A 20,062-nucleotide genomic window follows, 5' to 3' on the forward strand; every position below is an offset into this window, starting at 1 on the left:
GGTAAGATCACAGGTTGTGAGGGGTAGGATTCAAATCTAGGTCTGACTCCAAGGTCCCTCCTTTGCTCATTATTGTTTCAGAGACAGTTACTCTACAATATCATCACAAGTATCACTTTCTCTCTGAGTTAGGGTGGGGATGGTGGTGTATGTGTGTGGGAAGTATCTTGGAGGGAGAGTCAGTGAGACCTTAGAGGTGCACAAGAATCACAGGGTTATATTCTAAACAAAACATTTCTTAATGTTCTTTTATGGCCTGAGTCAAATCCAACCCCCAATCTATTTTTGTAAATTAAGTTTTATGGGAACCCAGTCACACCCAATCCTTTCTATACCGTGCAGGGCTACTTTCTTTCTATAGTGGTGGAATTGCATCATTGTGACAGAGATCGTGCAGTCCTGGGAGTCTAAAATATTGACTATATGGTCCTTTCAGGAAAATGTTACTGACCCCTGATTTAAATGACTTTGGAAGAAAGTCATCGATTTTCATTAAGACCATTTTGTTATTTTTTTCCATTTGACTGAAAACTACTTAAAGATTTATAATGCTTAGATAATCTCTGTATTCTAATGGTTGTGGTGGTGGTGGTGGTAGAATGGAGGTTGGGGGCTATAAGGATCTAACCAGGGAAAGGAAGGGGCTAGAGAGGTCTGGGCCTCCTGGTTCCCCTCAACTCTTCACCCCAGACTCCTCCCACTCACTTCCTCCCTATTCCTCCTGCCAAATTGTGTCCTAAAATAACTTTTGGTTCATAAACATGTAAGTGGCTTCCCACATACAACTTGCTCAAATCCCAGTACCTTGGTCAGGAATTCAAAGACCATGACGGTCTGATGTCTACTAATCTCTTCTCCCAACCCCCACACTTTTTTTTCTTTTTCTTTTTAACCATGAAGAAATCATGCCAAATTTGAATTTATATTTCAAAGTCAACTACTTGTCTTTGATTCACTTTTATGACAACAGAAAAATAAATACAATTACATACTTATAGGTGTTTGTCTTAGTCTGTTTAAGCTTCCATGACAAAATAACATAGACTGTGTCGTTTATAAACTTATTTCTCACAGTTCTGGACACCTGGAAGTGCTAGATCAAAGTGCTGGCAGCAGATTCAGTGTCTGGTCAGGTCCTGCTCGCTGATTCATAGACGGTGCCTAATTACTGCATCCTCAGGTGCTAGAAGGAGCCAGGTTCCTCCTGGGGTTTCCTTTCTTTCCATTCCATTCTTCAGGGCTCCACCCTCATACCTAATCACCTCACAAAGGCCCACCTCCTAATATCATCACTATGGGGTTAGGATTTGGGGGAGACATAAGTATTCAGACCATAGCAATGCTGTATTTGATAACATGAAACGAGGCTTAAATTTCATACCTGATACCTGATCTGAACCAAAAGCAAAATTTATGAATGTATTACTTACTTTCTACAGATGTTGTTCAATTGTATTTTTAAAAATTCTAGCTGTTTTTAAGATTGTACTCTCACAAGCTTTCTCTCACATCACTGTGTATTTTTCATCTCCTTTATGTTCTAAAGTTTTCCTAACTTCTCCAGCTTTTAGCCATTGAAGGTGTCTCTCTCCATTCAATTAATGTCATCTCCTACTTTCAGTCCTTGGAATTGTTCTCTCATCATTTCTTACCTTGACTTGGAAAGGATCCTATCTTTCCTTCCTGAGTGCTGCTGGTCAAGGTGTAGCCAATGAGATGGAAAAAAATGGGCTACATTTTCTAATCAAATATTACACCCTGTCTACCTTGCCCTTACAGTTGTCCTGTCACCTTTCTGCCTCTGCCAGTTTTGTCATGGAAAAGTACAGATTGACCTTCAGAATGAGAGAGGGATTTCAAGAAGCTTATTTTCCCAGGAAGTGCTGACATAGTACCATCTTAGCCTGACAGCAAAGGCAATGCAGTAGCAAAGTACACACAGACACTACTATTTCCTGGCGCTATATCCTTAGGAGAGTGGTTTATTCCAGAAAATAACAATAGATAGTTAATACATATTACACATTTTCTATATGTCAGGTATTATTCTAAGAACTCTATATACATTTATTTAGTCTATACACATTAATTTATTTTCTTCATGATCAGTCTCTGAACATGGTAAGTCCTGAGGTGTGTCCAGGGTCAAAGTACAGTACGACAGAGATACCTGAGGCTCCCAGGACTTACACACCTCAGTGTCCTCAGTGCCTAGAATAAACAGGCCATCGTGCATGATCTTATGACACAGTCACACCCTAATAGCTAGGGTTCAGTGAACTGGCCCTCTCAGGTCCTTCTCTAGGAAGCAGTGGGGTCCTCTCAATGGACTATATGGGAGGGTGAGGAGAAGAAAGTTAGAGAGCTTTCCCAAGGTGAGTACAATTACACAGTCAAGTCTGAAAGGGAATAAATGGTTTTTGGCCTGAAGTTGAGGAAACGATGGAACCTCAGGGTTCAGAAAGACGTTAAAAGTTATCTCCACCAGGCACCCTTCCAGTGCCCATATCCCACTATGACAGCTCTAAGCAAATGCCCAGCCTCTGCTCAGATAGCCGGACTGATAGGAATCTCTCTACCAAGCAGTCTATTCCAGTCCTGTGTGGCTGTCTTAGAAAGTTAGACATTTTGTTGAGTGGAAATCTTTCTTCTAGGAACTTCCACCAGTTGGGTCTGATCTGACCTGTGGGATGCTAGACATGTCATCTCCCATGTCCTCATAACAGCCCTGGGGAGACTTGAGGTCAATGATTACATCATCCCTGAATTTTCCCTTTCAGGCTGAAGACACAGGCGTTTGTGTCTCCCCTCACACGGTTTTCTGGCCGTTGGTCAATCAGGTTTGTGTCCAGTGACCATTTCTCACTTGCTTTAGAGCTCTCCAAGTATGGAGCCAGACCACCCCAGAGTGCCATCCCACTTCAGGGCAGCACTGTCCTTTTCCTCCTAGGAGACCCTGTCCATAAAGAGTGACTAGGGTCAGAAATTAGTGCTCTTGACTTCCAAGAGGTTCCAGGACTTTGGGGAGAGTTTGATCCTCCATCAGAAGGGGGCAGAAAACATAGTTAGGTTTTTATGGTTGGGAAGAGAGGATCATGGCGAATTGTTTGGATGCTTACTATACTCCAGACATGCTCCTGAATACTTAACAGGTATTATCTCATTTAATTCACTCAACAACCCTTGTAGGTGCTAGAGCTATGATTCTTACTTCACAGCTGAAGAAAATAAGGCTTAGAGAAACCTCAGAGGCTAGGTAGTGTATGCTAAGACCCTTGCCAGATGTTAGCAGGGAGCAATGGGTAAAGATGTGGGGCAACATCTGGCTAGTGATGCTTCAGAAAAGTCAGGCATAGAAGCGAAAAGGGGAGTTGGGGTAAAACTAGATCTTCTAAGGCCCCAAAGATCCCAAGGGAGAAAGAACCATGTGAGAGTGGCATGAAAGGACATGGTGTACAGGAAGTAACATTAACTGCTTCCACTTACTAAATGCCTACTAAGCCAGGCATTGTACATATATAATCTCCTTTAATCCTCACAACAACCTAAAAGGGAATTATGATCACTATATAACAGATGAGGAAATTGAGGCTTAGTGAGGATAAGAGGCTCACTGGTGTCCATATAGCTGGTAAGCGGCAGTGTCAGGCCTTACATGCAGACATGTGACTCCACGCCAGTGACCCTAAACTGACACCCAAGGAGAAGACTGTTGGAGACACAGAAAGGGAGGACATTTTCTCTCACCAGATAGGGAATCCTAGACTCACAAGGCATCTCAGGGTTACTGGCAATGCCTGGCACTACCCAGCGTGGTCAGAGAACCGGATTCAGGGAGGGATCATCAGACATTAGCAAGCACAACCCTAAGGTTGTCCTGACTTGGAGTTTTCTGAGAGAGATTCATGGGGTCCAAAAGCCTAATTCAATTACTTATGGCTAGATGTACTGTATCAGAATCAGAAATCTAAGTTTTGAAACATCTGTTTTTATTCCCCTGTAGTTTCTTTTTTCCTTTTGTTTTGTTAAGGCAATTTTACTTCTCTTAATGTAATAGTTTGCAAGCATTGGTGTGCATCAGAATTACCTGGAAGACTTGTTAAAACAGATTACTGGAACCCATTTCTAGAGTTTCTGATTCAGTTGGTCTGGGAAAGAAACCTGAGAATTTGCACTTTGAAGTTAGCAAGTGATACTGATGCAGCTGCTACAGGGGACCCATTTAAGAACTACTACTTTGTTGGTAAAGCTATTTTTGAAAATTTCCATCCTGAAATGGCCGTAAAAAGGTAAGTGCAGAAAAAGAAAAGGATTTGTCTATAGCAAGAGACACTGAGAGTGGAGTGGGTTGGGGTACAGAGTTCGCCCATTTTGGTGAGTGATTGTGGTGACAGAACCTATATGAACTGGGGAAGAAAGAAGTCACAGCCAGAGGAAATATCTGTTCCTGTTTGGGAACAAGGGGAAACAAGAAACCCAGGATGAGTTTGGCAGGGGAACCAGACTGGTGAGGGCAGAAGTCACACGGGGTAGAACTCTGCAGGCTCCTGGCTGGGCTGCAGAGAAAGAACTGGAAGAGCTGGAGGCAAGGAGCCAGGAGTGAGCTAGTGAGCTTCTGGAGCATGAACCTGTACAGAGTCTGGAGATCACATTTCAGCTGCGACTCCTTGTCTCCTAAAGCCTCTTTCTTCCTCCTCCTGTGGTGTTGTCCGTCAGTCATAAAGTGCCCAAGAGTTACCCTCTGATAGGAGTGACATGAAGCCCTTGCATCCAAAGGAGGAAGAATGGCACCGAACGCCCCTTCCTTCTTTTTGTGGGAGTCCAGGTGACAAGCAAGGGTAGCACCGGGAACCAAATAGTCTGGTGGTTTGCTCTAATGTTCTTCTCCATTTCCCAGGCTGCATATCTCCCTCCTGGGGAACTGACTCAGCCTCAGTGCACAGAGCATGGTGTGAAGATCAGCCTTTGCAACTGCAGCCGTGGGTTAGTGGCTGGGCTGCTCTCATTGCTCCTCATGGAATTGTAAAGGCTTGGCCAGAAGGTTCTTTTCCCTTGGTACCAAGAGAAGGGGCATGTCTCTGCAGGACTGCATGCCACTTCTTTCGGCTGGCAGGAACAAAATTGTACAGAGGCTCTTCCTGGATCCAGGCTTTCCAAACACCTAGTCTGAACCAAATTGTTGTTTTCCCATTTGTGCTCTTCACCCCATTTCTTGTACATCTCTGTGCAGTTAAAAAAAGGACTTATTAAATACAGATTGTATGGCAGGCCCTGTGTTGAGGATACAGATATGGGGAAAAGAAGTCTCTGCCCTCAAGGAAATCACAGTAGGGTTGGAGAGATTTGTGGGTAGATATAATTATAGCACTATAGAATAAAGTTTCTCACACCTTCTCCCAGGCTTTTGTATGTGCTATTACTTTCCACTAGACTGCCCTTCCCCAGATCCTTGTATGACTCATCCTCTTCCCACTTATCAGGTTACTCCTGAGAAGCCTTCCCTGACCTTCCTATGGGAAACTGAGCACTCCCAATTCTCTTAAGTTCATTTATCCCATGTAATTTTTCTTTTTATCACTCATAATACAACTCATACATTAATTCTTTTTGTCAAGTCTTCCAAGCATTTTAAATTCTGTGAGAACAGGACTTTGTCACTACTGAATTCTCAGTTTGTAGAACTGGTACACTATAGGTACTTGATACATATTTCCCTTTCATGTATTCATAAATGATTGCCCAGTTGAACTTTCTCAGCCTGTCAGGTGATCCAAAATGAGGATGAGTTCTCCATGGGGAGGAACATTTTCAAGCTTACCTGAATTGCGCCCTCAGGTCAGACTGAGCAGGTTCTAACTCCCCACCAATAACAGATGTATTTTACTAAGTAGAAGCTATACAACGCACTTCAAATATCTTATTTAATCCTCACAATCCTCTACACAGTCTGCATTATTTCTCTTATTTTACACAAATTGTAAAATAAGACAGGCTCAGGGACAGTGACTTGCTCAAGATCATTCTCATAGCAGGGTGCTGGGGAGGGGGCTCTCCGCGAAAGTTCTACTTGGCTCCCAAACCCCAGTTGCACACCCACGTTTCTGCTGCATCCCCATCCTAGCCCTTTTCCTCTCACTGGACAGCTGGGCCTGGTCTAGCCCGGATGTCCCTCCACGGCTTGTTAGTGTGGGGAGATGCTTCAGGTGCGCGTGGAATGCACAGTGGACTGGTAGAACTCCAGGACGGGGCTTTCCCTCCCGAGGGCTCGGCTTCTGGATGCCGAGTGGCCAACGGCAAGGCCTGCAGAACTCGCGCTCGCTGAAAAAAAAGGATAGAAGGGAGGAGAAGCTGCAGACGTGCCCGCGAGGGCCGACGGGCGTCCACTCCCTTCCGCGCAGATCCCAGGCACCTGAACTCCGGCGGGCCGGACGAAGCGCGCAGGCGCGGCGCTCCTCGCCCCTCCCTCCCGCGGGCCGCCCTTTCACCCTGGCAACCGCTGCACGGCGACGCGCGCGCGCTGGCTGGGCGCGGACGGGCGGGGCCGGGCGGCGCCGGTGCGGGCCGAGGCGGCGGCGGGTAGCGGTCTAGTGTGGCCGGCTGCGCCTCCTCGCGCGGTTTATGTGGCAGGCTCGAGCCGGTAGGCTTGCCCCTCGCCATGGACTCCCAGAAGGTAAACGGGGAGGGGAGCGGGGACCTCCGATGCGGGCCGGGCCGGCGGTGGGTGGGTGGGCGGGGCGCCCTGGGCCGGGTGGGCGGTGGGCACCGGCTTGCGGGACTCGGGCTGCGGAGGGCGAGGCCACTGGGCCTCCCTCCTGGACGGGAGCGAGCTGCGCTGGCCGGGATGCGGGAGCCGCGTCCAGTGACCCGGACTGGCCTCTGACTCCCCAGAAGACACCGGAGCGGTCCCCATCTTTCAATCACTTTCTGCAGCGCTGGGCCCCTTTTATTCCTGCAGTCTGCCTGCGTGCTAGGGAGGGTGTTTCCCGCCCCAGCAGATGTGGAAGCCGAGGCACAACCTGATTTGGGGGTCTCTCTGCTGACACCGAGCTAATGCTTTTTCCTCGAACAATCTCCTTTTTTGGCACAGTGCATGCTCTTTAGGTCAGGGACCTAGTCTCCTTTGTACCCTTCCCCTCCCTTTCCCGTGACTTGTTCATAAGCAGGTCTCTGTTTGTTAATTGAGGGAAAAGACAGTTGTCAGGGCAGCCGCCCCACCCTCGTTGACCAGTTGGTGTTGCTTGTCACATTTACCTAGCTGTGGTTGTGGAATGTTTCATACTTTCAGAACAAGTTGGGAAAAGAATTTACAGAACTTGCCTTTTGACTTAAGTAAAAATGTTTAAACAACATAGCCAATATGTTAAATACAACAGTGAGTTTTTAACATTTGGTCATAATCCTTGTATAGAAATCAACTGCCTGGTTCTCTTTGTTGTAGTGTAATTGAAATATAGTACAGTATAGGAAAGAAAAACAAGCAGTATTAATAATGCAGCAAGGAAAAACAAGGGCATATCTTAGAGGCCATTCTTTTCTATAATTAGATAGAAAACACTGGAAAGACTTATTAGAACAACTTTCTATAATTTTGCTGGGTTTCACCTTCTTGAGCACTGGGGGGGGGGGGCATGAGAGAATAGTGCCACGTGTTAAGCATTGACTGTTAAAGTATTTAACAAATGTGTTCATTATATGCGTTTGTTTTGAAACTCAATTGGATATATTCACAATTATTATCTCCAAGACTATTAGTAATTTTAAAAATTCCATTTTATGTGTTTTGAATATGTGTAAGTTTAAAACATTATCTCTGCCTAAATTTGTAAAATATCTCACAGCTTATTAGATAAAAGTCATCGGATACTTGAATGGACAATAGCAGAGGTCAAATGGGAGAGCAAAGACTTGGGAGTTCAGAGAGTTGGGTTCCAGGGCAATACTTATTGACTGTGATATAGAGCAAAGTCATGCACTGGTGATTAATTTATTTTCTCATCTATTCCTTAAAAAATAAGAGTATTTCATAGTGTTATTGTAAAAATTTGATAAAATAATTCATTATGAAATCACATGGCATTTTAAAGTTTGACAAATTAGTATTAAAAAACTATTTTTGTAGGGGAAAATGTGTTTTAATGTGGATCATTATAATTTATCAGCGAATGTATATTCCTTACTTTATTGAGGGATCAAGATTGGAGGTTGTGACTCTTGAAAGGTCATACTGATAAGCTATTTTGAACCTATTCTCATTTCAGGTGATTTTTTGTGTGTGTACATACAGAGTACCATGGGCAGTTTCTCAGAGATTGCAAATAATTAGCTGTTCTTTTACTGTTGGTACTGTTATATCTTACTGAGGTATTAACCTCACTTCTCAATATTTGAAAATATATTAAATTTCACTGGTGGTATCAAGAGACTTTTCCTAATTTGAAAATACCCTGTTGTTTTATAGCTTACAAAGAGTATCTGGTATTAATGCTTGTAACCCATTTAATTGCTGAATTTGAGCTTCCTTTTCTCATAAATTACTGCAGAATCAATTACTTGCCTCAAATAGTAATGAACTAAACTGATTATTATTATTTTTATTTTTAAATAAGACAGCATGAGTTTAAAAGACTATTTCCTGTTGTAAAATGTTATAATAAAAACAGTAGCAGCAGGAATAGTACCTCAGTTAATATAAGGAAAATGGGTACTGCAAGTGGCAAAGGGTGAGGATGACCTGGATATATACCTATTTGTAAGGCGTCAGGATTTGAACGCTTAAGTCATTAAAAAGATGACTCTGGAGCCAGGTCTTCAGTCATGCCTTTTATAGGCTATAGTAGCTTAGGTAATTTGTTCTTTGTTTCTATTTCCTTATCTAAAAATTCAGATAACAGTTTTATACTTAATCCTCAAAAGGTTATTGTAAGGATTGTGTTCATTTTTAAAAACCTCTTAACAGTGCCTAGCATAAATTAATACTGTTAACTATTGTTATTAATTTTATAATCCCAACCTCAAAATAACTTTGTTCTTTTCTAATCCAGTTTGGACATCTTTATCTTCAAGCATGTTTTCTGTTTTTGTAGTAAGAAATTATTTCAAATGGTGATGCCAAAGAAGTGTTGTTAAATCCTAATTGCAAGACTATTGGAAGTTCTGACTCATGTAATCTGACAATAAAGGTTAAGTTAACTGGACTGTCTGTATAGAAACTTGGTGATGGCTAGTGAGCAAATGGATTAGCTTGACCAGCTGCTTTTTTGTCTGTGAAAATGACTTGGACTTCAGTGTTTTGTTAGCAACAGATGCTCTGTTTGAGTAGAGGAAGAAAACATAATTGCCTTGGGTATGTAAGGCATACTGTTGGATACAGAATACCACAGTATTATCTCCCAGAAATAAACAGAGGGATTCTGTTTATATCAAGTTTCTGGGGCACTTTTGTGAACAGGATGTGTTATGGATAGGTGGCTTTGTTTGATGGTCAAACCTTTTGATTATGTCCTTAAGTGGTTTTAAGATAATATCTCAAAGGTTTCTTTACCCAATGAAATGTGCATGTTCAAAGAAAACATTGAAACAAGACATTTGCACCTTTCTAGAATCTTGGAGATTGAAATTTGATAGTTTAAGTTAAATTTTTATGTAGATCACCCATATTCATAGAAATCATTGTTTCTAGGAAAGATACTTTAGGAATAATTAAAGGGTAAAAAGGATAGGGAAAGAGATCCTAGAGGAAGGAAGTTACCAAGAGCAAACATTGTCATTTAGTTGTCCTAACTTTTTTTCTGTGTATTCTTAACTTCCTACTTGGAAAAGTGTAATGACAGGTGAGCCTTTACTGTATAAGACTGGACAAAGCAGCCAGGAGCTGTGGCGCACTCTTGTAATCCCAGTGCCTCTGAAGGCTCAGACTCAAGACCAGCCTCAGCAACTTAGTGAGACCCTATCTCAAAAAAAAAAAAAAAAAAAAAAAAAAAAAAAAAAAAAAATTAAAAGGGCTACATATATAGCTCAGAAGTAAAATACCCCTGGGTTAAAAAAAAAAAAAGACTGGACAAACCTAGACTGGAAGTTTGAACTTGGTTCTGTATCCCAGTTTCCTCTTCTACCCTGTTTTTTGCTTTTTTTATCCCACCTTTGAATTTTACCCTAGCAGTTAAGAGGTTGTCTTCAATTCAGATAATCAGCTAGCCATACTGTATTCCAATTACCCCTCAGTAAAAAAAGTTTCCTGAGGAAAGGGAGGAGAAAAAAAATTGAATATTTTATATCTCACAGTAGCTCTTATTCCTATTGCACATATATGGAAAGTGAAGCTTAGAGAAAGCAGCTAACAAATGGCTTCAAACCAGAGCTTTTTTCATAGCCCAAGCTTTTTTGTTACTACTCTTGCCTGAATTCTTTGTTTTTAAATGCTGATAGGATTAATTAAAACTTAAAATGTTAGCAGGGATAAACTTGTACAAAATAGTTGTTTTGTTTTCTAAGCTAGTTAAGTCTAGTGAAAAATAATTGGTAGGTGATATGGAATGTGATTTAGATTGAAACATGGAATTTGGTCCTACTTGCCACCCCATATAAGATCACTAATTTTTCTGTAATGTATATCTATCTCCCCTCCCTGTAACTCTTTCTTTTTTGAGGATAGGTCTTAGCTTTCTAAAGCTGAATTGGGCAGTTTTAAAAAATGAGATAGTGAACAGACTTTTTTTTTTTTTTTTGAGTTTTAACAATGCTTTTTTTCAATGCTTGGCTGAATGTAAGCAGGATTATTCATGCAGCAAACACATATTGAATGTTTGCCATAGTGATGGATATTCCACTCTGACCTAGGGTACACAATGTTTTGAAGTTAGTGGTTTGTATTCAGCCTTCTTTTGTATGTTTTCACTCTCAGCATTTCTTCCCAGCCTCAAGATTCTGATAGAATCTATCTCAGTTTTTGATGATTATTGACTGACAGTTAATATTTTGAATTTATAAAAAAAAAGTGTTAGCATGGCCAGTTTGTACAGTTTTGTTCCATTATAAATAATAAATGTTTATTGTAGGAAAATGGGAGATACAAATGAAGCAAAAATCACCCATAATCCTGCCAACCAGAGATAATCTCATTCAACATTTGTATTTCAATCCAGTCTTTTGTATGCATATAGAAACTTAAAAATAATGGTATCATACTATGTACTGTTTAACAACTTGCCTTTTACATAACATTTCACAAACATTTTTCCACATTAATGCCATTCTAAAACACTTTCAGTGATTCAGCAGAATGTGTAGATATATTACTTGATTTTATTTAATCATTTCTCTTGTATGTTTATGTTGATTTCAACCTTTTCATGTTATAAATAACACTCAGATGGACATTCTTGTAGCCAAGACATTGCCTACATTCTTAATCATTTTCTTAGAAGAATTTTTATAGAAAGAAATACTGAGTTGACAGGCATAAACTTTAAAAATATTTTTTTATATATATTGCCAACTTGCCTTTCAGAAGGGTATTTATACTACTATCAGCAATACCTGAGGGTGTTCCATTTACACTCTGCCTCTACTTTCAGAATATATGCCCGTTTAACTTCCTTGAGTGTTAACAACCAGTTCAAAGGCCACTGCACATGATTAAGGCTCTGTCTTCAGCTCTATCTAACATACTGTTTCCTCCAATCCTGGATGAGAGACTGCCTTCTAAAAGCTTAGGTATCTTACAACTGAGCTCAGGATGGAAAGGCAATATTTCGCACCACTTCTTTCACTAGCATTAGATTCTTTTTAGGTGATAAATTAGATGGGCAGAATTGATTATTGGTTCATTCTTGGTTATATCAATATTCAGGGAGTGCTCACAACTGATTTACTGTTAATAGAGGGTGTAGCTTTATGCCTGTAAACCATTTATGATTATCAAGTTCCTGAATTTCTTAGTTTTTCTTTTTTCACCTTCTGGTTTCATTCCATCTGGGCATGAAACTTCTGTTAAATGTTGCCATAGCTTTGGACACCTGTAAGATTTTGATTGTCTGGCTTACCAGATGGACAGTGCTTTCTAGATTTCAACTCTTGTCACCTCATTCAAAGGAGAGATGTCTGTGGTGTGGGGTGATGCAAGTGACATCAGTTCTAGTGGCAGATAGGCCTTATCTAGGGATATTACATGCTGATTTCATTGATCCCCTTGCTCTGGTTGGTGGAATCCTATGTTTATTTGTAGTCTCCAACAGGGTAAGCAGGCAAGGTCAATGTAAAAGCAGAGGCTCTGTAGGCAGTCTCCTGAATTTGAGTTGTGACTGCCAACTGATGACTGTGTGATCTAAGACAAGTTTCTTAATTTCTCAAACCTTCCCAAAAGTGTGAAGGCTGTGTGATTAAAAAGATACTTCATATTAGTAGCTTAGTACAGTGCCTAGCACATTGGAAGTGCTTGATAAATAATAGCTGATTTGGCTATAGTAGTTGGACCCCCTTAAATTGTAGCTCCACTGGTGGTGCTTACAGTGGTTCTAATGATCACATAAAACCCGGGTATGAAGGTTTTTGGCTACTGAATCTAAAGAGGAAGTATATGCATCATAACTTCAGGGGCTTGTTTCTTTGTTTTTGGATAAGTAGTCCATGTTGGCAGTTTGTTAGGTGCAGCAAAATTAAGACTGTATTTGAATTTGAGATCTTACCACATATTAGGTTAAAATCAGTAGAATAATGCCATTTCAAAATGATGAACATCATCATCTTATTCTCAGACTTACAAGGTAATATTTCTATACTAAGGTTTTATAGTTTGGGTCTGGAATGTCCCCCAAAGGCCTGTGACATAGTTGGAGGTGTTGGAACCTTTAGGAGGTGAGTCCTAGTGGAAGGTCTTCAGGTTATTGGGGGCACACCTTTGAAGGGGACGATGAGACCCCAACCCCTTCCTTCCTCTCTTTCTTTTGCTGCTTGGTCAAGAAGTGACCAGCATCTTCTTTGAGCTCCCACCATGATGAGGTGCTGCCACAGGTCCAAAGCAATGAGGCCAACTAACCATGGTTTGAAACGTGTAAAACTGTGAGCCAAAATAAATTTTTTCTTTAAGGTGGTTTGTGTTACAACTTGTTTTGATAGTTCCAGTTTTTTACAATGTTGAATTAAAATCTTAGTGCTTTTGGTGTTCTTAAATGTTGTGATAGCCTTTTCATGAACCTTTAATCTTTACCATATCAGTTAGTACAGTGTAATATTTAAAGCAGTTAACTGCCATCACTTGAATTCTGATTCTCTGGCATATTAGCTCTGAATCTCTTTGCAAGCTATTTAACATCTCCATGCCTCAGCTTCCTCATTAGAAAATGGGGATAATAATGTCTTACCATATAGAATTCTTGAAACAATTAAATGAATTAACAGTATGTAAAGAGCTTAAGATAGTGCTTAGTACTTGAGTGTATAAATATATTGTCATTTAGTCAGAGTCTGTGGTGTGTTTACTTCACATGATTAGTAGTGATTATAAGCCTAACTTTTAAAGTTTGCCCTTTGCAGAGAGTGCCTTATGCCTTATTTGTCCCAGGTTACTTTGATCTATTCCATGAGAATGGTTGCAGTTTTGCTTGCCTGGAGTGTTTAAAACCCCTTTTTCTTGTTTGTATAGCAGTTGCCTTAGTCTAAATCCACAGTCAAGCCAGTGAGAGGCTTACTCCTGATGAAGTGGCTTTTTCAAGGTTGATAATCGTGCTGTATGACCAAAGCACAGTGGCCAAGATAGCCTGTATATCCGTCCTCTGGAGACATATGACCTATTTATGTCAGAACATATCTTCAGACCTGTATCACCTAGAACTTCTAGTTACAGCCACCTGAAGTCTTACAAAGTATCATTATCTAGATATGCCTCAAATAATATATATTACCTTTATCCATCTATATTTATCTTTTCATCCATTGGTGTTTGGAAGGTAATGGTAAACTTGAGATCTGATATGAAATTGACACCCTTGTCGTCATCCTTTCAGGTTGATAGAATCTCATGCAGTAGATGAAAGTCGTTTTCATAATGGGTGCTTTCTGTCACCCATGAGGCATTAGTAAGTGACACAAATGTCACAGTGGACTCAGTTTATAAGTACTTTTTGTAACTTATTTTAACAGCATATTGTGTATGTTTTAGAATAGCAGTTACAGCATAGGAACTGATAAATGTGAGAGCGCCCAGGTGGGAAACAAAGCTTATTAGAGAAACTGCAGGCTACTGGAAGTGGAATATAGCAAGAAAAAATAAGTCTGTTATGAGTTAAAGCAGGCAAGGTAAGCAAGGCAGATTATGTAGTCTTAAAAGTTGGGTTAAAGATTTTTAGCTTTATCCAAGGAGCAATGGGAAGCCATTGCAGAATACTGAGCAGGGAGTATGATGATATATAACTCTAGCTGCAGTGTAGAGAACTGATTATTGGGGAGAAATAATATATCAGAGGCCTCTTAAGAAATTTTGCTGTAATATGGGTTGAGATATGATAGTAACTTGTATTAAGATAGTAATAGTGGTTCTAGAATGTTTAGGAGGTAAAATTAATAGAACTTTGTGACGACATTATAAAGCACAAATTAGAGGAAAGATGATAATGGTGAAGTCTACATTTTTAGCTTAGAAGCTGACAGTGCCATGTATAGAGATAGAACTCTAGAGAATGACCCAGGCACAGTGGGAAAGGCTATGGCAAGTTGACTTTGAAGGACTTGTGAGACACCCAAGTAGAGATTTCAAGCAGGCAATTATATTAATATGGTCTGGAATTCAGAGGAGAGACTTCTGTCTAATGGCCCTGTCTCTCATGATGCTCTGTGCAGAGGTTATATCATATACATTGAGACTTCTGGTTTTGGCTTCCACATCTAGTTCTCAATCATTAGTGTTTACTTTATTAAAGCTATTGATTAAATAAACTCAGAGCCCTGGAAAGATAGACTTGGGTAGAAAACTTATTGCATTACAATCTTTTCTCTCTTTTAAGTTTGTGAATTCAAGAAAACACACACACACACACACACACACACACACACACACACACACACACACCTGTGTCTATTTGCTATTTGATACCTGCCCTGGCATGTTGCCTACCATATTTAAAAAATACTTAAAACCTGCTGGATTTGGTACCTATCCAGCCTGCCTCTCCTTGCATACTCCAAGATTAGGCATATATTATCTCTATATAAACCTCTTCCCTGACTCCTGCCACCTTTGAAAAAACTTCAGCCTCCTGTCATACAAGCTAAAGTTAAGTTTCTGAACTAAGCTCATGGAATCCTTTTACTTTTTATAAGTTTTGGTGTTGGTGGGAATTTGTCTTAGCTATTTTTATTTCTCATAAAGTCCTACTGAGCGCCAAGTTCCTTAGTTCTTTTTATTTTCATGCCATTTCCACACTAGGTCCAGTGAGTCCCCATCCTTGTGAGAGCCAGAATGGTTGAAGCCTTGGTCTCCTTCTTAGTTAATTTCTCAGCCCTCCTAGTGAATTTTCACTATTTTAGAATACTAAAATTGCATTTGCTCATTCTTCCCACCACAACAGATTAAAGAGAAAGTGAATTCAGAGCTTCTGGAGCTCTTGCTTAGCACTCTGCCCTCGGGGAACTTTCAAGATACTACCCCCCCCCCCCCCCCCCATTTAACTTGTAAGCTTAGAAAAGCTTAAAAGGAAGCAGCACTTTATCTGCATTAACTACCAAGGTCATATTGGTTTCTTTGGGTTTCTGTCTCCTATTGATGTGGGTGGTTGCTTCTTCAGTAGTTTATAAAGCATTTGGTAGCTTTGAAAATATATGAGACTGGACCTGGCATGGTGGCGCATGTCTGTAATCCCAGCAACTCCGGAGACTGAGGCAGGAGAATCCCAAGTTCCAGGCCAGCCTCAGCAATTTCGGGAGTCCTTAGCAACTGAGACTCCATCTCAATATAAAAAAGAAAAAGGGCAAGAGATGTAGCTCAGTGGTAAAGCGCCCCTGGATTCAATCCCCAGTACCAAAAAAGAAAAAGAAAATATATGTGATCTTAAACACTAGGGTGCTAAAGTCCTCTACTGCTGGCTTATCTATTCTTACAATTTCTCAGTGGTATCTTATAGCCAAGGCTTCGAAACTCTCCCCTCCTACATATCATAGTGCATGCCTTGAAAATAATCTAGACCTTTAGTCTTTGTAGCTTTGGTGGTAAGTTAAAGCTGATTTCCTCAATATGTGGGTCCTTTTTCTAGGTGTGTGTGATAGACCCTCCTGCTGTTATGGAACTTTGAGTTAAATTCAAAATGAACCAGAGTGTTCTTTCTTCAAAGAATGAGACCATGGTTTCAAAAATACCATGTTGGCCTTTAAAAACCTTTCCTTCCCAAGCATATTCTGGAAAATCATAGTACTTGAAGACCTTAGGCAATTCATATTAAAAAAAAAAATTCTCTAATGCTTTTAACACACACATTGTGGGATTTCTTTCTAGAAGTATTATTATTAGTGCTTCTTCAGCCAATGCAAATTTAAGAGTCTTTTTAATCTGTGGCAATAGCAGAATTTTGAATGAATTAAAGGGGTAAAGGTAGGATTAACTATAATCTAAAGATGTTAAATTTTTGATGATATGGGACAGTTTCATATAAAGTTGACATTTATTCTGTAGGTTCTTTAAGTTTATATAACTTACATGTCAGCAGTCCTCAGTTACAATTTTGTTTTTATCATCTTCCAGCCTTTGCTTATGTATTTACACTCTTTGTAATTTTCCAGAAGATTTTCTCTAACCAAAAGTATTAATGAGCAATATAAATTTTACAGGCAAGAGGAGTGTTTTTGTCCCTTGTGTTGTGGTGTTGAGAAGAATCTTAAAGGAGAGCACTCATTTAAGAATCTGGTATAACATAGGACATACATTAAGAAAAAAGTTCAGAAAACATTTAGGTTGTTTGTTTTTAAGAGCAAATTAATATTGATTGAGGATCTTTGCCCTATTGCCATTCTAAGAATTATATGAATTGTTTTAATGGTATAATAAGTCTGTAAATCTGTATTGTCAAGCTGTATTGTTCAACTTCTAGCCACATGTAGTTTTGGAGCACTTGAAATGTGACTAATTTGATCTGAGAACTGCTATGAATTAAAAATACACATTGAGTTTTGAAGATGTAGTACCCATCTCTTAAAAAGAAAGAAACTCATTGATAATAGTTAACTTTTTTTTTTGAGTTGAGGGTCTCACTGTATTGCTCAGGCTGGCTTTGAACTCCTGTACTCAAGTGATTCTGCTTCTGCCTCCCAAGAAGTTAGGATTTATAGGCATGCTCCACTGCACCCAGCTAGATAGTTAATTGTTAAATATTGATTACATGTAGAAATGATAATATTTTGAATCTCTTGGGTTAAGAATAATATTAAAATTAATTTCACCAGTTTCTCATTTACTTTTTTTGGTGGGGGGAGATACTGGGGATTGAACCTAGGAGCACTTAATCTTGAGCCACATCCCCATCCCTTTATTTTTTCTTTTGAGATAGGGTCTCACTAAGTTGGTTAGGGCCTCACTAAGTTGCTAAGGCTGGTTTTGAACTTGTAATCCTCCTGCCTCAGCCTCTGTGTCACTGTGATTACAGGCACGCGCCACCACATGCGGCTCTCTTTCACTTTTTAATGTAGGTGCTATTGGCTCATTTTGTATTTCTATTGAATACAAAGTTGTCCTCTAAGGAAGAGAGCATTGCCATTGGTAAAGGATGTATTCTGACTTCTAACATCACTATTAGACTAGGGTCTGTTAAATTTCAGCAGATGGGTAATTCATAATGGTATAGAAGAATTAGTTTGAAGACCTCATAACAATGAAGGAGCATTTAGAAATCTGACTATACCTTGTAAATAACAGTTATAGTGATTCTTTAAAAAAACAAGCTTCTCATTAAAAATCTTTAGAGCTCACAGCTTACCTAGCTGGGACAGTATGCTTCAGCTGTCTCCAGAGTATTTTACTACCAAATTCTTCAAATACAAAATTTGCTCCTAAACTTAGACAAGATAAGTAAAAGTGGGAAGCTATAGTGTATTCAGGAGATTTTTTTCCCCCTCTGAAGTAGATCTGCCTCTTACATTCCAAATTTTCACCTTTTTTGTATGTGTGTATATTAATTTTCCTTCAGTTTTTATTGAACTCACACATCATGATGATTGAAATTTTGTTATTGGACTGAATTCATTGGGATCTGGCCCCTCTTTTTCATAGAATATGGTGTCTTCCAGAAAATCTCTCTCCTCTGTTCTGGTCCAGCGCTATCATCTTTACCCTGCCGCCTGTTAGGTATGCCTACCAAACCAGTTGAGCTCAAGCTGTGATGCTCTACTGTCAATTTCCCAGCAGTTTTCTATGTCATTGAAAAGTTAGCAAGCCAGATGTTTATAAAGAATATACAATTTATGACATGAGGATACCATATAATGGGGTGATTGACTGAATTTAGAGGCAGTATTCCAAAGCAACAGTTAAAAGCATGGACTTTGGAGTGGATCTGAGCCTAATATTTTATCTGATCAGCAGTGTCACTAGGTAACTAGTTCAATCTCTTATTTTCTCATCTATACTGTATGAATGTAGCCCTGCCATGTTAGTCAGCTTTCCATTACTATAACAGATACTTCAGATAACTTATCAAGAAAAAAGTTTTATTTGGGTTCACAGTTTTAGAGGTTTCAGTCCATGGTTGGTTGGCCCATTTGCTTTTAACCCTGTGGTGAGGTAGCACATCATGGCAGAAAGTAAAACAGCTTACTTCCCAGCTGAGAAGCAAAAGTCAGAGAGGAAGAGACTGAGGTTCCATTGTCCTCACTGAGGGCGTGTCCTCTTTGACCTAAAGACATTCCACTAGGCTCTACCTCTTAAAGGTTCTGCCACCTCTCAATAATGTCATTCAGGGGAGCAAACCGTTTTACACATGCACCTTTTGGGAACAGTTAATATCCAAACTGTGGACCCTGTCATTGGGAGGAACAGAAGGGGAGGCAGGTACATTAACCAAAATTAACCAAATTGTATTAGTCAGCTTTGGGTCACTGACCAAAATACCTGTGTTTATTTTGGGTCCATGGTTTCAGAGGTTCTGTCCAGGGTTGGCCAAGTCCATTGCTCTGGACCTAAGGTGAGGTAGAACATCATGGTGGAAGGGCATAGTGGAGGACAGCAGCTCAGCATATGCTGCCAGGAAGCAGAGAAAAAGAAAATGGAACCAGGACAAGGCATGTACTCCCCAAGAACACACCCCCAGTTAAATTCCTTCAACCATACTCCCTGCCAACAGTTAATCACCTAGTATGGTAGCCCTTTCACATTATTAATCCACCAAATGGGTTAACACAGTGATTATGTTACAGTTCTCATAATCTAACCATTTCACCTCTGAATATTCATACATTGTCTAACTTGAACTTTTGGAGGGTGGGGTACAGCTCACATCCAAGCAGTAACACCAATCATATCACTTGAAGCCTATTTTAAAGGGTGTGAGGATTGTGCAGAACAGTCTGTACTGTTCCATTATGTTGCTCTTAAGTAAGTACATATAGAACCTATCTTGGATGAGTACTTGGAAGACTTCTCCAATACATACTCTTACATTTTCAGTATCAGTATCACCAACAAGGACCCTCTAACTGTGCCTACCCTTCCCCAAAGTCCTGGCTTCACTCTGCCATTCTGTTTTTGTCTTTGGATTCAACTCTTGGGGCATTAATTCTGGGAAAACACTGACAGGATAAACAACTAACTCTTGGTGTCACTGATCTTTTTCATAGCACATCTTCACTGTTACTATATTAAAATACCATAAACAGGAGAATGAGAAGGTATAGTGTAGATAAATGAGTACAACAGAGAGCCCTTAGAATGAGCACAGGGATGGTAACATCTCCTTAACTTTATGATTGTTTGACAATTAAATGAGACCTGTTTTAATTATTCATAATTTTTTGCTAATATACTGTATAAACATTTATAAAGCTTTTATTCCTTTTAGATTATTCCTGGGCTCTTTATATATTTACCTTT

General features: G+C 40.0%; 1 protein-coding gene across 2 annotated transcripts in view; it reads left to right on the top strand.

Annotated features, from left to right (window-relative positions):
- The first annotated feature begins 6,528 nt into the window (after positions 1–6,528).
- FSD1L (fibronectin type III and SPRY domain containing 1 like) overlaps positions 6,529–20,062 on the top strand; it is a 78,648-nt gene continuing 65,114 nt past the window's right edge. For both annotated transcript variants that reach the window (XM_079113292.1, XM_079113293.1), the window contains exon 1: positions 6,529–6,670. In XM_079113292.1, the coding sequence (XP_078969418.1) occupies positions 6,656–6,670 (15 nt within the window). In that variant the 5' untranslated portion in view covers positions 6,529–6,655. The remainder of the gene's footprint in view (positions 6,671–20,062) is intronic.

The sequence above is a fragment of the Sciurus vulgaris genome (assembly GCF_902686455.1).
Source record: "Sciurus vulgaris genome assembly, chromosome: 15".
NCBI classification, from domain to species: Eukaryota; Metazoa; Chordata; class Mammalia; order Rodentia; family Sciuridae; genus Sciurus; species Sciurus vulgaris.